At 38.4% G+C, this 22,843-nt stretch overlaps 1 protein-coding gene across 1 annotated transcript in view; it reads right to left on the bottom strand.

The window, feature by feature from the left end:
* Positions 1-4,448: 4,448 nt before the first annotated feature.
* The window catches only part of LOC134538507 (neurocalcin homolog), a 586,036-nt gene continuing 567,641 nt past the window's right edge, over positions 4,449-22,843 (bottom strand). Inside the window, exons 2-5 of the mRNA XM_063379892.1 lie at positions 18,844-18,972; positions 16,028-16,146; positions 12,771-12,959; positions 4,449-8,275 (exon numbers count right to left, since the gene is read on the bottom strand). Of these exons, the coding sequence (XP_063235962.1) occupies positions 8,081-8,275; positions 12,771-12,959; positions 16,028-16,146; positions 18,844-18,913 (573 nt within the window). The 5' untranslated portion in view covers positions 18,914-18,972 and the 3' untranslated portion in view covers positions 4,449-8,080. The remainder of the gene's footprint in view (positions 8,276-12,770; positions 12,960-16,027; positions 16,147-18,843; positions 18,973-22,843) is intronic.

Below are 22,843 nucleotides of genomic sequence, written 5' to 3'. Positions count from 1 at the left end.
ACTGATTAACTAGAAGGGGGGGGTCCCCTTATTTATTTAGCAAATCATTGAAGATTATCATTAGTTTACTGATGACAAAATTTATAGCCATAAATTTTTCTGCAAGCAAATTGATAAAAATACTAAGTAAGATTCCTTCGGAATTATATGGCGTCAAGAACAATTTTTCAGAAAGTTTTCATAAAATTTCAAAAAGATTCTTTTTTCTCCCTATAAAATACATACATACATGGCTTCTGTTAGATTTAAAAAGTGCAATAACCATTTAAATTACGAAGGCTGCTGATTAGATGTTGCTCTACTACAGGAAATATGTCCTCACTTGAATTTATCTTTTTTTTTTTGCTAAATATTTTATTTTAAAAGAAAACAAAAAATTGTTCAATGTTTGTATAAAGCAGCAAAAAAAAAGCAAGCACATTAATTTGTGTTCTAAAAAAAGTTCTCCATGGTGGCCACTCACAGTCACCAAAAATATTCCCTGATTTCCCTGATTAAAAATTCAAAATTTCCCTGATATTTACAATTACAAAAAAAAACATACTTTTGATGAAAAAATATATTATAGAAAGAGACTACTCATATTTTAGCACCCTGCTGTATTTTCTTCATTAAATACACATGGAAGTTTGTTAAATAACAAATACATTTTAAACATGTCACTTTACATTATAGCGTCCCGTTCAATGACATGCAGTCTTGTGTTTTATTTTATGTAATGGGGTATTTCAGTGGCTAGTGCTCAAACATTTTTTCACACAACTTTTGATAACTGTTCTTTAATTCATTTTTGAAGTGTAACATTTCTAGTTGTGAAACAACTAATGGATAAATCTTCACTGCATTACAATCAGTACTCCCATCTGTAGCTAAAGCAAATGGTCCACTTAATAAAGATTCAACAGTTTCAATTTAGTTTCACCAGCCATATACTCCACTAAGGCAGATGTTTTTGCTCTCGCACAGCTGTATTTCTGTGCAATTTTTGAGTCCGGAAACATAGCTCTATACAAATTACCCGAATGATCGGCTACTGCTATCGGTAAATTGTGTTCTACCAAAAAACTTGTAAACAATAACTCTGCGTTTGTTACTTTCGTTTCTTCAGATGTAGCGAAAAACGACGATATAGATTTATTGCTCGTCACGGCTTTAAAATGTTCTGCATGTTTCTTTGATTCAATATGCCATCCTCAGTCATCCCTTCCACCATGCGCAATCGAAAAGTCACACGTGCATACATTACAAAAAGCGTGGCGTTCCAAAACATTTGAAGATGACAAGCATGGCCATTCTTTTATATAGTTTGGTCGAAAGTTCTGAAGAGTAACGTTCTTTTTTTTTTTTTTGACCCAGATACACATTGTTCTGTCACACGCTTCATTTATACAACCGGCACTGAAGAACACAACACTATCGAACAACATAAAAAGGTTTCACGTCTGTACACACGACAAAAACAATTTGATGAAAAAAATGGCTTTCAAGCTTCGAGCATATATGATCGAAGCTTTCAAGAAAGTAAATAACACAAGACAGGTTAGCCAAAGTACCGTACAAAAATTATCGTGATGTAAGTAGCTAACAGACGAAAAGTCCGAGAATATGTACTAGTTGTATCGTACAACGGACGTAATACCGTACCATTTCTATTACAAAACACAACAATTAATCTACTTATTTCGACAGTACATGCGCACATTTATCAGTTCCGTTATCTGCGCAACCACGTGATGTATTCGAACTGCGTTCACGAAACAAAAACACCAGAAACGGAATTTTTTTTCCGTTACCCAGCAGCACAAAACCTCGTTTCCGTAATAAACCAGCGATGTTCCGTAATATTGTGTTAAATCCGTAATAATTACGGAAAATCCGTAATGGTTGGCAGGGAAATATACATGACACAAAAAATTCCCGGTTATTAAAAAAATTCCCTGACATTTCCCTGATAATTCCCGATCAACGTGATTTCCCTGATAAATCCCGGTTTTCCCGGTTTTCCCGGTGAGTGGCCACCCTGTTTTCATGTCAAATTTGACATTAGAAGTATTGGAAAAAAATAAAATAAAGTCAAAGGATTAAAAAAAAAAAATACATATATGAACTTGAAAATTTGATTGAAGTATCTGAATGTCGTTGAACATCATAAAATATCACATTATCACTTAAATTATTTCTTCTGTACGAAGATTTAATAAAGTGTAGAAGTGAGAATCATAATTACTGGCAGTTCATATGACATTTTAATTTGAACAATATATTAAAAAAAAAAAAAAAAAACATCATGAAAGAGGAATTATTTTAACACAACACAAACATCTCAAGAGTTAAAATTTTTAGCATCCAAACCCTAATCTGCTCTTATGAAGTACATGAAAAGTTTAATTTTTTTTTTCAAATTTATTTATGTTACACATCAACCACAGTATTGATAAATTGATTCATGTTTCACAATTTTACTCAATTTCGGAACACCAATAGTAACACAACATACAATATACCAACACGATGAACACTATTCTCTTCAACATCGAGTGTGCCAAAATGAAACACTATTAAAAATGGGATGAAACATTAGAATCTGAAAATCAACTACAACAACGTCGATTGTCACATCATGAGAATCTCCCGAAACAACGCAGAGGTACCAAGTATATAAAAATACCACAAATGCACAAGGAAATTGTTGTATCTCATGTAATATTTTAAACTTATTTTCACACATGCAAATTTTTAATTTATTTTCAGGCTCTACAATATAATTTTTAAATGTACACAAATAGTGTTAACATGCAAGGGAGAAAAATACCAGATGAGGGTGGGGTGTTTTTTTTTTTTTTGCATTTTCGAACAACTTGCTGAGGGTTTGCCATGGTGTCACCCCACAGCTTGCCGAGTATGCCGCAATGTCAAGGATGTGCTACTAATGTCAAACCACAACCTTCTGAGGGTATGCTGCCACGGTGTCGAACCACGACTTAGTTAGGGTGTGCCGTGCTGTGGAACCACAACTGCCAAGAGTGTGCCGCGATATTGAACCATAACTTGTTGAGGGTAGGCCACGGTGTCGAATCACAAACTGCCAAATGTGCGCTGCGATGTTGATCCATAACCTATGGTAATATGCCGAGATGTTGAACTATGACTTGATGAGCGAGTGCCGAGATGTCCAATCACGACTTACATCACGGCACACCCTCAGCAGGTAATTGTTTGAGGGTGTGCTGTGGTGTGGAACCACAACATGACAAGGGTGTGCCACGAAAAAGAACAACTTCTTGAGGATGTGCCACAATGCCAAACCAGGACTTACCTTGCATGTGCCGTGATGTCCAGGCATGACCTGCCGTGTGTCACGGTGTCGAATCACAGGGTGTGCTGCGATGTTGCCACGGTATCGAATAATGACATGCTCGGGGTGTGCCGCGGCAATCATCCATGACCTGCTGAAGTGTGATGAGCGAGGGTGACGCTGTTGCTGAATAATAATAAATTAGTGCCTTATTTAATATCTGCAACTCCTGTTAGGTAACAGAACCTAAATCTGATGTGAAAAAGAAAGTGTTTGTTTACTTACCTGGAGTAATAAAAAACTAAATTAAATTTTGCAAGCAATTAATAAATAAAATAATCCAATACTTGGTGCTCAACATTAATATAAACACGTGTATAAAATTATCCCATTTTGTAAAATAATGACATAAATTTTAACTAATAAGGAAGATCAATTAAAATTTAAAATTCAAATAAATTATACATATGGCAAAATAACCTCACTTAGATAAATACACTTGAAGTACACTTGAAAAAGTTTATACACACAATTTCTAACACTACATATCAATCATTAAGTATAATATTAAAAGCACATATATAATTATTTGTATGTTTTTTTTTATCCTGTGAAGATTTTGTTGCCTGCTTTACGCACATTGTAAAAATTTACTCTAGTCTATTTTTGTATTTTGCGCCTAAAGAAGTACTACTTCAAAAACCATTCTATTCCAGGTATTTAATAACAAAAACCTCTACTTCTATTACTAATGTACTGTATACAGTAAACTGCACAGAGGACTGAGGTGAAAAGACCTGCAAGGAGACACAAAACACCTGGCATGAACTCAGAGTACACAAGTTAAAGTCATGCCTATGACCTATGAGCTATGAGCTAAGATCCATCTCACAATCCTGGTCACAGACCCTGATAATGCTACCTATAGTTCAAAAGTCAGCAAAATACACACAGCAAAACCTTATATATTATTTTCTCAGTATAAAGGATTTATCACTTTAAAGCATGTATTTTCCAGTCCCAACAAGATGTTTTAAATTTTGAGACAGGTCAGTATAAAGTACTTTCATTATTTAGTACCAAAAAAGTTGATTTTTTTTTAAAAGTATGTCGTCATGAGATTACACTGTACACTAATAAAGTTGTACACAGATTTAATGTAACACTTGAATTTATTGAAGGCAATTTCTTACAAATAATGATTTGTTTTTTCCTTCCCAAAGATTATGTTTTGCATTACACAGAATACACTTCGACAAAATTACACTGGAAATCCACAATAAGAAAGTTAACAGTTCCAATAATATAAGAAAGTATTTGGAAACCTGACAAATACAACTGCTACATAGCAAGTAACCACATTCAGTAAAAATACAAAATTAAAATTTTGCTGTCAGAAAAAACACATATTAACAATCAAAATGAGTGCATAACATCACATTTACACTGAAACATGTGTTCCTTTAAAGCAAAAATGTGCTCCTTACTCAGTATTTTTTGTGCTATATTTTATTGGAATTCACTCCCTGGCAATGTCACAAAACATTTATTGAGAAAGCCTTGAAGTGAAAATTCAAAACTTGCACAAACATTCAAATTTTTTTAAAAGTAATTGCTGTTAGAAAAACAATGAATTAATTTATTACAAAAAAAAAATGAAAAATGCATTTCTTGCTTTAAAAAATTAATCAAGATTCATCAGAAAATTTGTATGTATTCAGTCCCTTCCCTTTAGTAAACATGTGAAATTTTTTATTGATTTATTCTCTCTTTTATATACTAATTTATCAGAAATGATTGCCTCTCTACAGAATTTAATCACATAGGACAATAACAATATGAGCATGTCATTCACAGTTGAGAAGTTTTCTTTAAGTAAGACAACACCTACAAGTATCTCAACAAACAATGCAGGAGAAAAACGTGAATATACGTCATACTATGGTCTACCATACGGACTAGATGATACGTAATCTTTCATTGTCAAATTAGGCCTCATTAATCGTTTTTCCCGAATCACACATCATTCATCTTTTTACACTCTGAATGTTAACGATAGCTTATTTATTACATACTCTAACTTTATACTGCATTTTGCACCTTATCAGCAAGCAATAAATATGCCACTGAATCACAAAAAGTCATGATCACAAAATACAACTGAACAGAAAAATATAAATGTTCAATTAGGCACATAGAAGCATATTTTGCAAGTCATGGCAATTTTTTACACTGTGAGCTATGCATGATTGCTGTCAACTAGCAAGACATCAATCATAACTCTCCAAAATATGCTATAGCCACTTTCAAAAAAATTACTATCTGTAAGTACAACACACAAAAGTTATGAATTTTTTTTTCAAAAAAAAAAAAATTAACAGTGGTCTTACTTCAAAAATAACCCTTTCTAACTAAAAAAATTCTTTACAACTGCTGCAACTTACAGTTGCAGAAATTGTATTTGGTTCATATTTACAGCATCACAAAACCAAACAGATACAAAAATTCACTGCACAAAGAAGTTTTATAAAAATCGTGATCAAGAGGGTGAGCACTATATAACCACCACATCAATTTACCATTTTATTTATTCAAGCTTCCATATGTATTGCAGTATCTTCAAATTATAAACTGATTAACTAGAAGGGGGGGGTCCCCTTATTTATTTAGCAAATCATTGAAGATTATCATTAGTTTACTAATGACAAAATTTATAGCTATAAATTTTTCTGCAAGCAAATTGATAAAAATCCTAAGTAAGATTCCTTGGGAATTATATGGCGTCAAGCACAATTTTTCAGAAAGTTTTCATAAAATTTCAAAAAGATTCTTTTTTCTCCCTATAAAATACATACATACATGGCTTCTGTTAGATTTAAAAAGTGCAATAACCATTTAAATTACGAAGGCTGCTGATTAGATGTTGCTCTACTACAGGAAAGATGTCCTCACTTGATTTTATCTTTTTTTTTTTTTGCTAAATATTTTATTTTAAAAGAAAACAAAAAATTGTTCAATGTTTGTATAAAGCAGCAAAAAAAAAAAGCAAGCACATTAATTTGTGTTCTAAAAACAGTTTTCATGTCAAATTTGACATTAGAAGTATTGAAAAAAAATAAAATAAAGTCAAAGGATTAAAAAAAAAATACATATATGAACTTGAAAATTTGATTGAAGTATCTGAATGTCGTTGAACATCATAAAATATCACATTATCACTTAAATTATTTCTTCTGTACGAAGATTTAATAAAGTGTAGAAGTGAGAATTATAATTACTGGCAGTTCATATGACATTTTAATTTGAACAATATATTTAAAAAAAAAAAAAAAACATCATGAAAGAGGAATTATTTTAACACAACACAAACATCTCAAGAGTTAAAATTTTTAGCATCCAAACCCTAATCTGCTCTTATGAAGTACATGAAAAGTTTAATTTTTTTTTTCAAATTTATTTATGTTACACATCAACCACAGTATTGATAAATTGATTCATGTTTCACAATTTTACTCAATTTCGGAACACCAATAGTAACACAACATACAATATACCAACACGATGAACACTATTCTCTTCAACATCGAGTGTGCCAAAATGAAACACTATTAAAAATGGGATGAAACATTAGAATCTGAAAATCAACTACAACAACGTCGATTGTCACATCATGTAGACTCTCCCGAAACAACGCAGAGGTACCAAGTATATAAAAATACCACAAATGCACAAGGAAATTGTTGTATCTCATGTAATATTTTAAACTTATTTTCACACATGCAAATTTTTAATTTAGTTTCAGTTTCTACAATATAATTTTTAAATGTACACAAATAGTGTTAACATGCAAGGGAGAAAAATAATTTAAGACTTACTCTGCATGCAGTGTAATAACAACTTTTAAAGAGGACGTCGATTGGAAACATTCATGTTCCTGGGATGGAGCAAGGGAAGGGGGTAGCATAGCCAGAAACATCTCTAGTGAACAACATTGATAACACATGCGTATTCCTTATAGAAGAAAAAAAAATAATAATTCATTCCCTTAGTATCATTGCTAGCTTTCCTTAGCTCTTTAATTAGCACTTATCAATGGTAACTCACAAAAACTAGTCAACTAGTATTATCTGATATATTTTTAGGTCTAGCTGGATTAAACAGTTTCATTGTTAAAATGTGAGCAATGTAACGTAAGTTTCAGCTTCTGATAACTATCAAGCTGTCACCTGAATAGTAAAGTTCTCGATCGTCCGGTACAACACTGGAGTGAACAGAAAGGTACTCGGCTCAGCTTTACTCCCGGACCAACATCTACAAAAATAGTCTATTTTATCTTTACTCGCAAAACCAATTCAATTAAATTCAAAAACAGTCCGTGTACGCTGAATGAACATGCCACGGTCGTGGAAACATATAACTCATAAATGGAAGCTATAAATAAAATGCAAGCTGCAAATAAGTTGTGATAACTATCAACACTTCAGATCTGCGTGACTATTTACACAACTACTACAAATAGAGAGAGAGAGAAAAAACTGTGATGTTAAACGTGGAAGTAGAAATACAAAGAATAAAAATGACAAGATACGGTCACACACTCACGCTTTTTTTCCCCAGTCACCCGTGGTCACGCAATCAATCGTCAGTCACGACCGAGGGAAAACAGGGCGATCGGTCACACACTCCCACATCACACCAATACTGTTCCGAAGCACTCGACGGACCGCACCGGTCGACCGCCGAGCGTCCTCGATCGCGAGTTCGATCGCGAGGAGGAGCGATCGCTCACTGGGCCTGCGGATCGCACTGCAGCAGTCGCACGATGGACGGGTCACTCTTCGCTCCCTCGATGAACTCCTCCAGCGACAACTTGCCGTCGTTGTTCTTGTCCATCTGGCGGAATATCTTGTCCGTTCTCTTCTCCGGCGTCGACTCGTCCTCCGGCATCTTCATCACCGACCCCACCATCTTGTAGATCGCCTGCGGCACGGGGGATGTCCATCAAGTAACTTCCGACAAACAGCACCTCGCAGAATACAAATACCAGAACCATGTAGACCTACAGCTGGGAACAAGATTATACTGCGAATTGCGATACAACCGAAATAACACCGTAAAGCATATCGAAACATAATTCCAATTTTAAAAATATAAGTAATATTTAAAATGTTAGAAAATAGAGGAATGCCGTTATTGACGTACAATATAATGTATTAAAGTGCATGGATAAGAAAAATTAATTTAATGCTCCCTAATTTATTTTTATTGCTGTGAATATATCTGCTTATTTATTGTAAAAATGCAGTTTATAAATTTTACCACTATTTTGGTGGAGTAAGTATTACAAAACAGCTGTTATAAAAATAAAAACAACACCGAAATCCTATGTTTTAGAAACCAAATCAGACTAAATAAAAGTTACTTTCAAACTTAACAGAAGAAAAACAGGCAGTATATATCCTACTGGCTCTTCTTCACCAACCAGAGGAATATGCTGTCTCAATAGAAGCATGAGCAAAAGTAGATGATGCTGTTGTACGAAACCGCGGAAGACTCGGAACAGACATTACCGTCTATGAAATAAGTGCAAATTAAGGGGTGTTTCTAAAACCCCAGACGAAGCCTACACTCCAACATTTGGTGGATGATGGGGAAGTATGTACAAGTCAGCGGGTTTGGCGTTGCAAATGGCCGAGTGGACAGCTCACACAGAAAACTACATGTTGCTAATGACACCACTACAATTTCGACCAGACTAGATAGCTTGGCGTGAAGACAGCAAATGTTTATTAACCAGGATGTATTTACCTAATATGTCCTGGCAATTAGGAAATGTGTTGACGTCGACCAGGGCTACGCCCTCCCAAAGCCCGATGTATCTCACGCCACTGCCGACCCCCTCTATGTCAAACCCTCCCGCCAACAAGTGCGTGTGTGCGTGTCTGGTCGCCCAGCAGTGGAGACTTCATAATAATGTGCATAATAATGAAATAACTGCAATACGTAAACGTAATACTTAAGTCTAAAATAACGTGTATTTTTTAAAGGGTTTAAATTTGTAATGTTTAATTGTTCTGTTATATCAATCTACTAACGGTAAATACAGCACTTCCTGCGGCCATGACACCCGGGGCCCGGGGCAGTCCCTTCCGTTCGCCGTGCGGGGTAGGACATATCTCAGCACCTCTCAACTGATCCGTTATCATCCGCCATCGTAATTATTTTAAATCTATTTTTATTTAAGCTTCGAGGCCTACCCCGGCGGCAGACTGAGTAGCTTAACTAATTAAAGCTCCCTGAAGAATTTTGTATTACTTGGCGAGCTTGTACTTTCGGGGCCGGTCCACGCGGTGTCCTGGTCAGCATGAAAGCTGGACTATTGCTGTTTTTTTTTGTATGCATTGTCAGTGTATGTGTCGGTGGCAATAAAACTTAATATCCACCCGACTCGTTGCACTCAGTTCTCGACCACGTGTTTCCCAGCACACAGACGGAGGTGACCCCACGAGCAGTAACATAGCGTGCCCAGGTCGTACATGCATCACGTGCTTACCGTGACTATCTCCAGCATCTCCTGCCGGGAGATGTAGCCGTTCCAGTCCAGGTCGTACATGCATCACCTGCTCACCGTGACTATCTCCAGCATCTCCTGCCGGGAGATGTAGCCGTTCCCGTCCAGGTCGTACATGCATCACCTGCTCACCGTGACTATCTCCAGCATCTCCTGGCGGGAGATGTAGCCGTTCCATTCCAGGTCGTACATGCATCACCTGCTCACCGTGACTATCTCCAGCATCTCCTGGCGGGAGATGTAGCCGTTCCATTCCAGGTCATACATGCATCACCTGCTCACCGTGACTATCTCCAGCATCTCCTGCCGGGAGATGTAGTCGTTCCGTCCAGGTCGTACATGCATCAACCTGCTCACCGTGACTATCTCCAGCATCTCCTGGCGGGAGATGTAGCCATTCCCGTCCAGGTCATACATGCATCACCTGCTCACCGTGACTATCTCCAGCATCTCCTGGCGGGAGATGTAGCCGTTCCCGTCCAGGTCGTACATGCATCACCTGCTCTCCGTGACTATCTCCAGCATCTCCTGGCGGGAGATGTAGCCGTTCCCGTCCAGGTCATACATGCATCACCTGCTCTCCGTGACTATCTCCAGCATCTCCTGGCGGGAGATGTAGCCGTTCCCGTCCAGGTCGTACATGCATCACCTGCTCTCCGTGACTATCTCCAGCATCTCCTGGCGGGAGATGTAGCCGTTTCCGTCCAGGTCGTACATGCATCACCTGCTCACCGTGACTATCTCCAGCATCTCCTGCCGGGAGATGTAGCCGTTCCCGTCCAGGTCGTACATGCATCACCTGCTCTCCGTGACTATCTCCAGCATCTCCTGGCGGGAGATGTAGCCGTTCCCGTCCAGGTCGTACATGCATCACCTGCTCTCCGTGACTATCTCCAGCATCTCCTGGCGGGAGATGTAGCCGTTCCCGTCCAGGTCGTACATGCATCACCTGCTCACCGTGACTATCTCCAGCATCTCCTGCCGGGAGATGTAGCCGTTCCCGTCCAGGTCGTACACTCATCACCTGCTCACCGTGACTATCTCCAGCATCTCTTGGCGGGAGATGTAGCCGTTCCCGTCCAGGTCGTACATGCATCACCTGCTCACCGTGACTATCTCCAGCATCTCCTGCCGGGAGATGTAGCCGTTCCAGTCCAGGTCGTACATGCATCACCTGCTCACCGTGACTATCTCCAGCATCTCCTGCCGGGAGATGTAGCCGTTCCAGTCCTGGTCGTACATGCATCACCTGCTCACCGTGACTATCTCCAGCATCTCCTGGCGGGAGATGTAGCCGTTCCCGTCCAGGTCGTACATGCATCACCTGCTCACCGTGACTATCTCCAGCATCTCCTGCCGGGAGATGTAGCTGTTCCAGTCCAGGTCGTACATGCATCACCTGCTCACCGTGACTATCTCCAGCATCTCCTGCCGGGAGATGTAGCCGTTCCAGTCCAGGTCGTACATGCATCACCTGCTCACCGTGACTATCTCCAGCATCTCCTGGCGGGAGATGTAGCCGTTCCCGTCCAGGTCGTACATGCATCACCTGCTCACCGTGTCTATCTCCAGCATCTCCTGCCGGGAGATGTAGCCGTTCCCGTCCAGGTCGTACATGCATCACCTGCTCACCGTGACTATCTCCAGCATCTCCTGCCGGGAGATGTAGTCGTTCCGTCCAGGTCGTACATGCATCACCTGCTCACCGTGACTATCTCCAGCATCTCCTGGCGGGAGATGTAGCCGTTCCCGTCCAGGTCGTACATGCATCACCTGCTCACCGTGACTATCTCCAGCATCTCCTGGCGGGAGATGTAGCCGTTCCGTCCAGGTCGTACATGCATCACCTGCTCTCCGTGACTATCTCCAGCATCTCCTGGCGGGAAATGTAGCCGTTCCCGTCCAGGTCGTACATGCATCACCTGCTCACCGTGACTATCTCCAGCATCTCCTGGCGGGAGATGTAGTCGTTCCGTCCAGGTCGTACATGCATCACCTGCTCACCGTGACTATCTCCAGCATCTCCTGGCGGGAGATGTAGCCGTTCCCGTCCAGGTCGTACATGCATCACCTGCTCACCGTGACTATCTCCAGCATCTCCTGGCGGGAGATGTAGCCGTTCCCGTCCAGGTCGTACATGCATCACCTGCTCTCCGTGACTATCTCCAGCATCTCCTGGCGGGAGATGTAGCCGTTTCCGTCCAGGTCGTACATGCATCACCTGCTCACCGTGACTATATCCAGCATCTCCTGCCGGGAGATGTAGCCGTTCCCGTCCAGGTCGTACATTCATCACCTGCTCACCGTGACTATCTCCAGCATCTCCTGCCGGGAGATGTAGCCGTTCCCGTCCAGGTCGTACATGCATCACCTGCTCACCGTGACTATCTCCAGCATCTCCTGGCGGGAGATGTAGCCGTTCCCGTATAGGTCGTACATGCATCACCTGCTCACCGTGACTATCTCCAGCATCTCCTGGCGGGAAATATAACTGTTCCCGTCCATGTCGTACATGCATCACCTGCTCACCGTGACTATCTCCAGTATCTCCTGGCGGGAGATGTAGCCGTTCCTGTCCAGGTCGTACATGCATCACCTGCTCACCGTGACTATCTCCAGCATCTCCTGGCGGGAAATATAACTGTTCCCGTCCATGTCGTACATGCATCACCTGCTCACCGTGACTATCTCCAGCATCTCCTGGCGGGAGATGTAGCCGTTTACGTCCAGGTCATACATGCATCACCTGCTCACCGTGACTATCTCCAGCATCTCCTGGCGGGAGATGTAGCCTTTCCATTCCAGGTCATACATGCATCACCTGCTCACCGTGACTATCTCCAGCATCTCCTGGCGGGAGATGTAGCCGTTCCCGTCCAGGTCGTACATGCATCACCTGCTCACCGTGACTATCTCCAGCATCTCCTGCCGGGAGATGTAGCCGTTCCCGTCCAGGTCGTACATGCTGAACGCCCACTTCAGCTTCTGCTCCAGCTTGCCCCGGGAGGTCACCGACAGCGCGCACAGGAACTCCCGGAAGTCTATTGTCCCGTCCCCGTTGGCGTCGAACGTCCGGAATACGTGCTCCGCAAACTGATGGAACACACGGAGATACGCTGACAACCACAACTTCACGAAACAGTGGTGTTTTCAAGACACGTTTCAGGTAAAAGCACACAATAATTGTTACTGAAGCTATTACTTGGCATCACTTACCCAATTGACACAAATAACATTAATTAAAACTTTTTACTATTATTATTATTATTATTTATAATGTTTGTTCAAAAAGTTCCCATTTAGTCCTTTGAATGTTTGTCTATTTTGTTACTCATGTAATATTTGCTTGTACAGAAGGGCTGTGATTATTCAACACTACACACTGAAATATTGAACACCTTCCTTAATTATAAAAGGAAAAAAAGTATGGAATAGTATGAATAACAAAAAGTTAGTGAAGGCTTTCTGGTTCGTGCAAAAAAGAGACACTAGTCTGCGAAAGCTAATATGGCGGCAAGAAAAGGCAAGCTAGAAAAAAATACCACAATTTTTTTTCTTCAAACAGTCATCTGTTATGTACATTTTAACTTCTTATCATCACACAACTTTATTTTATATTTTATATATACTAAAAAATTCAATGCGTGTCAGTAGATATTAGTATTTTATTTCTTTCCTTATTACTATTCAACCTTCTTGCTCAATGAATTTCAACTGACCTGATTAGGGTTGAATAATCATGGCTTTGATATATTGATGTAATGTTGAATGCACATGCTTTTAGAATTTTATGGTGGGATTTTTTTTTTAATATGCTCCTGAAAACATCTTGCTGAAAAGCACAGCATTTACAGTTAAAAAGAATTATTTTTTTACAGTAATACCCACACAAGGAGGCAGCTTGTACTTGGAACGGGTTGGCTACGTTCCCGCCGCCATTGCATGCATTGTTAGTTAATTACTTGTGAGTTGGGACAAGATTATATGGTGTTGTGATACAGCATAGCATTTCAATACAACATACTACACCAAAATGCAAGTTATTAAACCATTTAGCACCAAAATGTAACCAAAAACATGAAATCAATTAGCAATTTTACAAAACTTAACTCAAATTACAAACATTTAAACTTTTTTTATGGTAAATTCATTGAAGGTAATTTATTTAGCATGAATTTTGTACCAAAATAAATCAACTAAATGGATTGGAAGATAATTAATGCTATGTTGTTTGATTTCCCATCCCTTATTAGTAACATGTTTTTACATTAATTATGTTGGCACATTTTTCACACAAATATTTACTAATTTATTTTTATTTATTAGAGTAGTTCTTTTCTGAACATGATTATTACGAACATCAGTCAAAATGAGACTATTAAGATGAAATAAGTATTAAAAACAAATATTTTTGTTTCATATTTGTGGAATAGTCCACTATTTTTATGAATGAAGATAATATATCAAAATAAAAACTGTAATTCCGTAAGCTCCTGTTTTGAAAACCAAATTGACCTGGAAAAAAACCCATAGAATCTTGTCTCTACAAATGAGCACTCAGCTGTCAGCATCAGCACTTTGCCAGCTTACATCCGAGGCAAATGCGTTCACGGCAACTTAAAGTCATGCCCAACCACAATGAAGTATTTTATTAGGGGTAAAAATAAAAGAATGTATACAATTTCAGAAGAACTAATCAACTTTTCACAGCTTACATTACATGGCAGGTAATCACTATCAGCATGGTAATGCGCAGTGTGCGAGTCTTTCACACTCGCCAGTGATCTGTAAACATCTGACCGCGGAAACGAGCAATCTCATGTGTTCTCATGTTGTTCGTATTGGAAATAAACTCATAATACAAAACCTAGCGTCACTAATATACTAATAAATAAAATATTCCCTTTTCAAGTAACAAATTTTATAAATGCGAATTGCACAAATAACTTATGCGGTCGCCACCATAAAACACACACAGCAATTAGCACAAAAGAAACGGATATTTTAAACTTTAAGAAATGGCTCCGATAAAATCCCGGTTTTGGACCTGATTTTCAACAAGAAATTTTATTAAAATACTGCACATCTCGTGCCACACACGCCAGCCGTATGGACTGCTGGGAATCATCACAGTCACAGAACAGGAACAACAACGCACAGAGGCTTGATGTGCAGCGCCTCCCATGTTATAATGAGCTCCGGATCACTTCAGGGTTCCGCCCACCCGGGCACACACGCGGTGCGCAGAGCTTCAGGAAAAACAACGCGATTTCAAAACTACTCGAGATATCCGAGTGGAGGTCTGCTTTCGAAAATCATTTAAGAGTTCGCTGAGGCCCGAAAAGTACTTTTAATTTTGGATCAAGTTTTTAAACGGTATGTCTAGAAGAGTTAAAATGGCCAAAACGCATGTTTTCAGAGTAATTTTTAGGCGTAAAACAACCAGTACAGATTCTTGAAAGCACTTAAGGGACTTGCATTACACCTTTATCTTCATTTCTCGACTATATAATGTTACGGTCACCGCTAAAATTTCACAGTTATCCTGTGACGACGAGAAGACTGCGCGTCAATTTAGAGCCTTGCGCTTAGAGGTGATACCGCGCTAGAAATAACAGCGAGCGTCGCGCTTATCATCCTGCCTCACTAACACACATACACCTCTGACGAGGCGGGCCCCTTAACACACCTGCCAACTCAGTTTCCAGGGTGTTGGAATCAAACCCACAACCCTCGCATCAGAAATACAAGGTCTCAAGCGACAATGTCCATCTTCGAGTTTCTCTGTTCACTCCCAGCTTTCTGCAGAGCAGGCGTTTCCTGACGGATGTTACATTTTTATTTAGCAAATCGCCAACCAGAGTTACACTTCATAAAACTATATCGCCATGCTATTTAAACTGTCCACCACTATCTCATGGTGGCCAATATTACAGACATAAATATCCCACAACGGGAATATTCAAAAGAGGTGAGTACACAGTAAAGTTTTCCCAGCGTGTTCCCATTCCCTCTTCCATACACACTCCACAGCGAATCGCCCATCTTCTCTGAGCCCCCGGCCTCACTTAGCACAGCCTTCTCCCGTTTGTGTAGGAGGGTGTGGGAACTTCTTTACTCAGAGGAATGAACATTCAAGAGAGTATTGCAAGAGTACTCACCTTGGAAGCATCCCCGTATGGAAAGAAATTACCATAAATTTTCTTGAACTCTTCTACGCTTAAATGACCACTTGGACAATCTTTTAGAAAGCCTTTGTACCATTCTTGGATTTCTGCATCTAATTAGGAAGAAAAATACCAAGAGAATTAAACACACCTTCAATGTAGCTCAAACATTTCAACATGATAATATGCTTGTTTAGAAAAGGTTTGTTGTATTATTCAATTGGTTTGAAATGTTTCTCAATTACAAAGGAACACAAATAGAGTCCACTATGGTTGAAAATATAAACATCAATATGTGCTACTGAATGCTCTATGGTAATGCACGAATGGGTAATTGAAAACATACAGACAAAATATTAGTTTGCATTGATTTTAGTATTAATGATTAATTTTATCATTTTCTTTTTCTTTTAAAAAAGCTTATACTCCAGTTACAGTTACTTGGTTACATTACAATAGGGATTCAAAACTAAAAAATTAACTAGATACAAAAAAATATATCCTAGTAACAGACAAAAACGAGAGAGAGTGAGTGAGTGAGTGAGTGAGTGGAGTGAGTGAGTGAGTGAGTGAGTGAGTGAGTGAGTGAGTGAGGGAGTGAGTGAATGTGTGTGAGTGCATGAGTGTGTGTACGCCATGCATGGCAGAAGTGAATCTTCTTGCTTATTGGGTGTAGGCAGAGATAAAATATTAGTATTTTTTTATTAAACATGAGATAATAATTGAGAATAATAAGGATGCAGGTATGATCTCAAATGAAAAAAAAAAAAGAATGAATTGACAAACACAAGCAGAATTATGAAAATTCCGTAGCATCACTGCAGTGTTATTTCTACCTCTCCCCTGCCGTCTCCCCTTCCGGCCGTTACAACCAGCATATAGCATGCTGCGCTGCGTACCTATCCCCCCTCTCTTGCCATCTTCCCATTTGACCGCTAGAGCATGCGTTGGAGTGGCGTCGCCTCCTATACCTGACTATTCCCCTCATGCGATCAGCATTTCTGTAATGCTCGGAAATTGCTGCTCCCTCAGTAAAACAAGTTTCACTTGGAAACTACCAAACAAGAAGTCTACAGTAGGATGCTGTGAATGGCACCAACGGAGCTGCTCACATTCAGATATCTGTCAGGTCGAGTCTGGCTGCCTGGTACCATTACTGCGCTGCTGCATTTGTAGTTCGCTCAGAGCACACTCTTACCGTCATTTTTTACTTGAGTAGAGGGTGACCTGTTTTACAGCGTGTTACATTTCACAATTCACGAGTACATTTACGTAATGACTTTTGAAGTTAAACTTCTTCGGGTGTGATAGGAGCAGAATTTCAATGCCGAATTTTAGTGCAGCGTTTTCGTGAAACGTTTCTTACGCAAAAAGAACAGAGAATAGATGATTGGCCAAACAGGTATACCCTTTACGACATTCTTACGAGTCTAGGTTTGAATTGCCAAAGAAGTTTCACTTCTATCACATGTACTGAGTTACACGCACTCTCTTTTTTCTGTTTGTTATTTTCTTTGATATTCCAGAATCCAGCAAAATCGCTCACTCAAAGTGGCTTTGGTCCCAAATTTACGCGATTCAAGACCTTTCACTGATCGTAAATTTTAATACTTTGTAATATTCTGATGTCAGGGAGTTATACTTGAATACTGTGGCCTGCGAACTTCATTATTTTTTACTTCTGTATGTGAATAGAGAATGACTTTACACCGTTAAATTAACATATTTAATAAACATAAGGTATGGAATCCTGATTGGCTACAAATGAGAGAGATCTTGTCAGTGTTTATCGGACATGAAAAACTGTCAGCCCATGTCATCAGATATTTTGCAGAGCCAGGAAATGCTGACAGGAACTGCCCTAAATCTTTGTTGCAGTATATTTTTTCTCATGCTGTCGTCCTCATGCTGACTACCTGGACCACTCACGCTTTGTAGAGCGTCGATGCTTTGTCTAGCGTGAACCCATCCGTCCCTGCTGAGAACGTCTTCTGAAATGTCGACCGACTGTTAAACTGTCTGTAACTGCGGACTATTTTTTCGTGCCTCAACATCTAGCAGATAGTGAAGTCATAAGAGACTAAAACACACGACACACAGGCCAGGGGATAACGGGACACCTAGAGTAAGGAACCATCCTGCATGCACGTAGGGACTTCTGAAATTCATAGAGGCCCACTCAGTTCGGTCCAATGCAAGTAGGTATACCATAAAAAAAAATTGGTTGTCTGTAAAGTCGGTTTACGGATAGTTTAACCTGACGTCATAACAAAACATTGAACAAATGATTGGATACTTTTATGAATAAAATTGAATAATTTTTATTGAATTATCACTATTTTGTATGGATACAAAGGAGTGAAATGTAAACTACAATTTAATTGATAAATTAATTTTTATTTGCAGTCATATGTTTATTACTTTAACGAACAGATTATTTTAACTATAACTTTTATACATGTTTGCTATTTAACTTCTTCCAATATGTGTTACTCTGTTAAGGATAGGACGATGATAGGAAAAGTAGGAAATGAATGGGAGTGTTTCAAGTTTAATGTGCCTCGAAAAAATCAAATCGATGGTTGTTCCAATCGAGTGGAAGAGAGATAGATGCGGCGCAAGCGTACAATGAGTGTAACGGGACAATGTGCGTAACGGGACACTTTTTCGTGCGTGCAGCCGGCGTTCATCTATTTATTAGACGTCACGTCAAAATTAATTTTACACCAGTATGTTATTTCCATGAACATTTCCCTCAACACCGACACAAGTTTGCAGTCCTGTCGCGGGCTTCGCGTCGAGGGACGCACCTGAGAACTCCGTGTTCTTGCGGAGGTCGTCCAGGACCTCCGGCTTGAGCTTGCTGTTCTGCTTGCCCATGCTCGGAGTCGCTCCTACGTCTACTGGGGCAGGTCAGGGCAGGTCGGCGGCTCGCGGATCTGAGGGAGCGGAGACACCAGGACATTACCCCGCGCACTCTACCGAGAGCTCTCGGGAACCTTCGGAGGTGCTACTTCACAGGAAACCAATATACGGATGAGAAGAGGTGAAACACTAGTGAAAACGTAGTTGGAAAAAAAAAATTATAATAAACTTAAAAACATTGAAAGTAGAATGTTATCTGTCTGGTTTCAGTTTCCATGCACGGAGAAATGAGAGCGTTGAGTTAAATCACTATCATCACACTTTAGCTAAAATAACTTTACTTTTTTCGTTCGTGTATGCGTTAAGCATATACTACGTATTTTATCCTAAACATGCCTGCATGTTAATATATTAACGTTTCGTAGCAAAATATATTTTCCAGTACACAGTAAACTTTGTCAGGCGTGATGTATTTTGCCGAATCACAATCGCCAATACAATTTGTGCAATAGATGTGCTGTCATGTGTCGGTTAATGGAAACAGTCGCCTGGGTGAACGACTCCGACCATGTCACTTGTATGTAAGCCTACTTGAGAGTCTGGAAGCTCCATGATGTATCGAACAAGACACACAGATCAGCCCAGCTACCACTGATATCAAAGATGACAAAGTCCATTTTAGGTAAATTTCAAAGAAATACTACAGATTGTAGCCGTTACATGGTGCGAATTTCAGAAAATTTTTATATAATTTTTCATTTTATGGTTTATAGACCCCCAAAACCATCGTCAACTCAAAAGTTTATATATATTTTTATATACGTACCACAATTTTGTGGACACGATAACTGTCGCAATTTATCACATATCACTTCCAAACTGATACATAAAATCTAGTAATGGAAAATCTCGATCGAGTTTGTTAATGGCCAATATCCGACCAAAGAAGTAGAAATGGGGAAGGTTTTATGAAAAACAGAAAAACAGCTGTAACTCCTATAATATGGAAAATATAACATCCATTTGAACGTATTATAACTCGAAGGAGTAATACCAAAATCTTTTGTCTGAATAAGTTTTTGATACGACCAATTATAACTGCAAGGGGTTATAAAACAAGGGTTGGAGACAAAAAAAAATAATTAATTAGCTCCCTTCGTAAGCACAACATCGAATTTGTACACATTATGTGTTAATATTATGATTTTTATCCAAAACTTTTGTCTGAAACAATTTTTGATAAGACAAACCATTGCTGCAAGGATTTGAAAAATAAAGGGTAGAATTAAAAAAAAAAAAAAAAATAACTCCCTTAGCAGGTACACTATCAAATCTGTTCAAATTGTTTGTATATCTTATAATTTTTATCTAAAACTTTTGAATGTTACATTGATCTTTTTTGAATATTACTGAACATAAAGGATGTTATGTAGGTTAAGTTCTAAAAATGTTCCAGGAGTGGATAGAATTTTCCAAAATATATCCAGAAGAAATAGTTACTTCAAAATCTACCTACATTGTGTAGGCTGCACTAAAAGGGATTTTTTTAAGAATGTATTTGATAATCAATGCTGTGGCACTGTATATTTGCACGTAACACACAAGAACCATTATAAAACCTTTTCTGTAGATGTGTACATTTGTGTTCTTAAACAATACTTCTTTTTGGACATCACTGTTTTAGCTTCCATCCTACTGCAACATATTTATTTTGTAAATTAGGGTAGTGACCCCTCACACTTCCAATTATAGAGGTTGAAGACTATCACTGCTACTCAGCAAGCTTTCTTGCTGTCGCGTATAACATCTTTTGTACTTGAACTAAGGAGACATTTATTTGGTGATCAAATTAGGTATTTTTAAATGCTAAACATAAGTTTAATTGTTGCGAGAACGGGAACAGATCTCATTTCCCGAAACATCGCAACTGTTGTCTTGTGAAGCCTACAGAGTTTGTCTGCACCGTGGTAGTTGCTTGCCCACATTATCCATTTAGTATCATCGTTGGGTTCGTGCGTGTTTGTCGCGGTGTTGTCCAAGGTCGTTTTCTGCCTTCATTTACTGTCCTCGTTGCTACTGTCTTGTCGCTTTAGCTCTGTGTCCGTTGGTGCCGAAAATATTTTTTTTTTTACTAAGTGCTGCCATAGTATTTTCTGTGCTGCTTATGTTTTTAATTTTTTGACATGCTGACTTCAGCTGTTTCCTTGCATGTACATATTTTTTTTTGTTAAGTTTCATTTCTTTTGTCTGTTACTGAGGTTTCTTACGACATACAGTGTGAATGGTGTATGTCCCAAACAACATTTTGAATCAATCTTTCTCATTTAAGACCTATTGAAAGAATCATCTAGTTAAACTCTTCCTGCGAAGAGAAGTGCTCCACAAAAAATTGTCTTCAAGAAATACAAAATGTATCTTTTGTAATACAAAATTCCTACATGGATGTTTATTATATTATGTAACAGATTAACTAAGCTGAGATACTTTGAGGGATATGTACTTTCCTAATACTATTTTTATAAAACTAAAGATAATAAATTCTGTTTAATTAATTATAAACTTACGAACCAAGGTAATATTTTGTTTTAAATTGATATAATAGATAATCATTTTTCAAAGTACAATTTTTTTTGTTTGTTATGCTGTAAACAATTATTGGGAATGATTTTTTGTATTTAAGTAATTTTATTAGAAAATAATTTTTATATAGTTGTCGGTTAATTGTGTGTATGTATTTGTTGTTTGTTTTGTTGGTGTCTCCTTAATACGTTAATTGTCTAGGCAGACTAGATATCGTTAATAATAGTAGTAATAATAATACATATTGAAACCAGAACTGCAAATACAGATCACAAACTACTCACAAACAGTTTTAAGTTTTCACAAAATTTTACTTATTTGTTATCTACTACACTTTCAGAGGGCAGTACTTTGTGGTAGACAGAGTTAGGCCACAAATGTAATTACGTAATACTACATAAACATCTTTCATAGATAAGAAGTTTTCCATCTTAGTAAGTTTCACCTCCGAAAGTTTTTTTTTTTATTTTTTTTTTTTGCTTGATTAAGAATCACCAGGTAGAGATTGTTAATATGTACTTAAAATATTTTCACCACTATCTCACTTGAACTATTACTTTACACACATCATTAAATTCAAATATGTTTTTTTTTTTAAATTTAAGGAAAGTCATCAAAATGGACTGCTAACTCAGAAATTAACAAAGCTAAAAGATGACTTACAAAAACACTTTTATAAGTTTATCCACACCACCCGTTACCCTTCTGTGTACAACCATGCCCAACTTTCATCGATCTGCATAGAATCACAATTAAAATTACAATTGATAAAAATAAATTTTAAAAAAATACAGCACCTTAAAACAATTCTAATTACATGATAAATAAAATAATTTTATGTTAGTAATATTTTTAACAATAATAAAACTACTGCACAATGTAAACATAATGCTCAACAATGTAAAAACCCTATTGAACAACTCTCAAAGGGACAGGGAAAAAAACTGTGCAAAATAAATGAAAATTAAAAAAAAAAAATACTGAATGAGACCAAAGAGTATTGGTGTAAAATATGTTCCCAGATTTGCAGATTTTCATAAATTTACACCTGTTTCTTAGATATCACTTGTTTAACGTAATTTTTCCATTTGTAAGGTTTTACTTTGCATATTTTTTTCTCCATGCCTCCTTAATGTGAAATATATTAACAACCTTTAACGGTATTTGTTTCTACAGTGAAAGAAAGGTCTTAAATCCGGCAATATATGGTTTCGGGACAATCTGCGACCCCCACACCAATCACGCCACTCGTGTTCCAGTTTGTCTTGGGCGTACTACGGCTGTTTACTCTCGACACCACGTCACACTGCTTCGCTGGCGGCGCCTGTAGTTCGCTCAGAGTTTACAATACTGTCAGCTACCCTG

The sequence above is a fragment of the Bacillus rossius genome, chromosome 13 (assembly GCF_032445375.1).
Source record: "Bacillus rossius redtenbacheri isolate Brsri chromosome 13, Brsri_v3, whole genome shotgun sequence".
NCBI classification, from domain to species: Eukaryota; Metazoa; Arthropoda; class Insecta; order Phasmatodea; family Bacillidae; genus Bacillus; species Bacillus rossius.
This window is presented reverse-complemented; position numbering and strand designations above follow the sequence as displayed.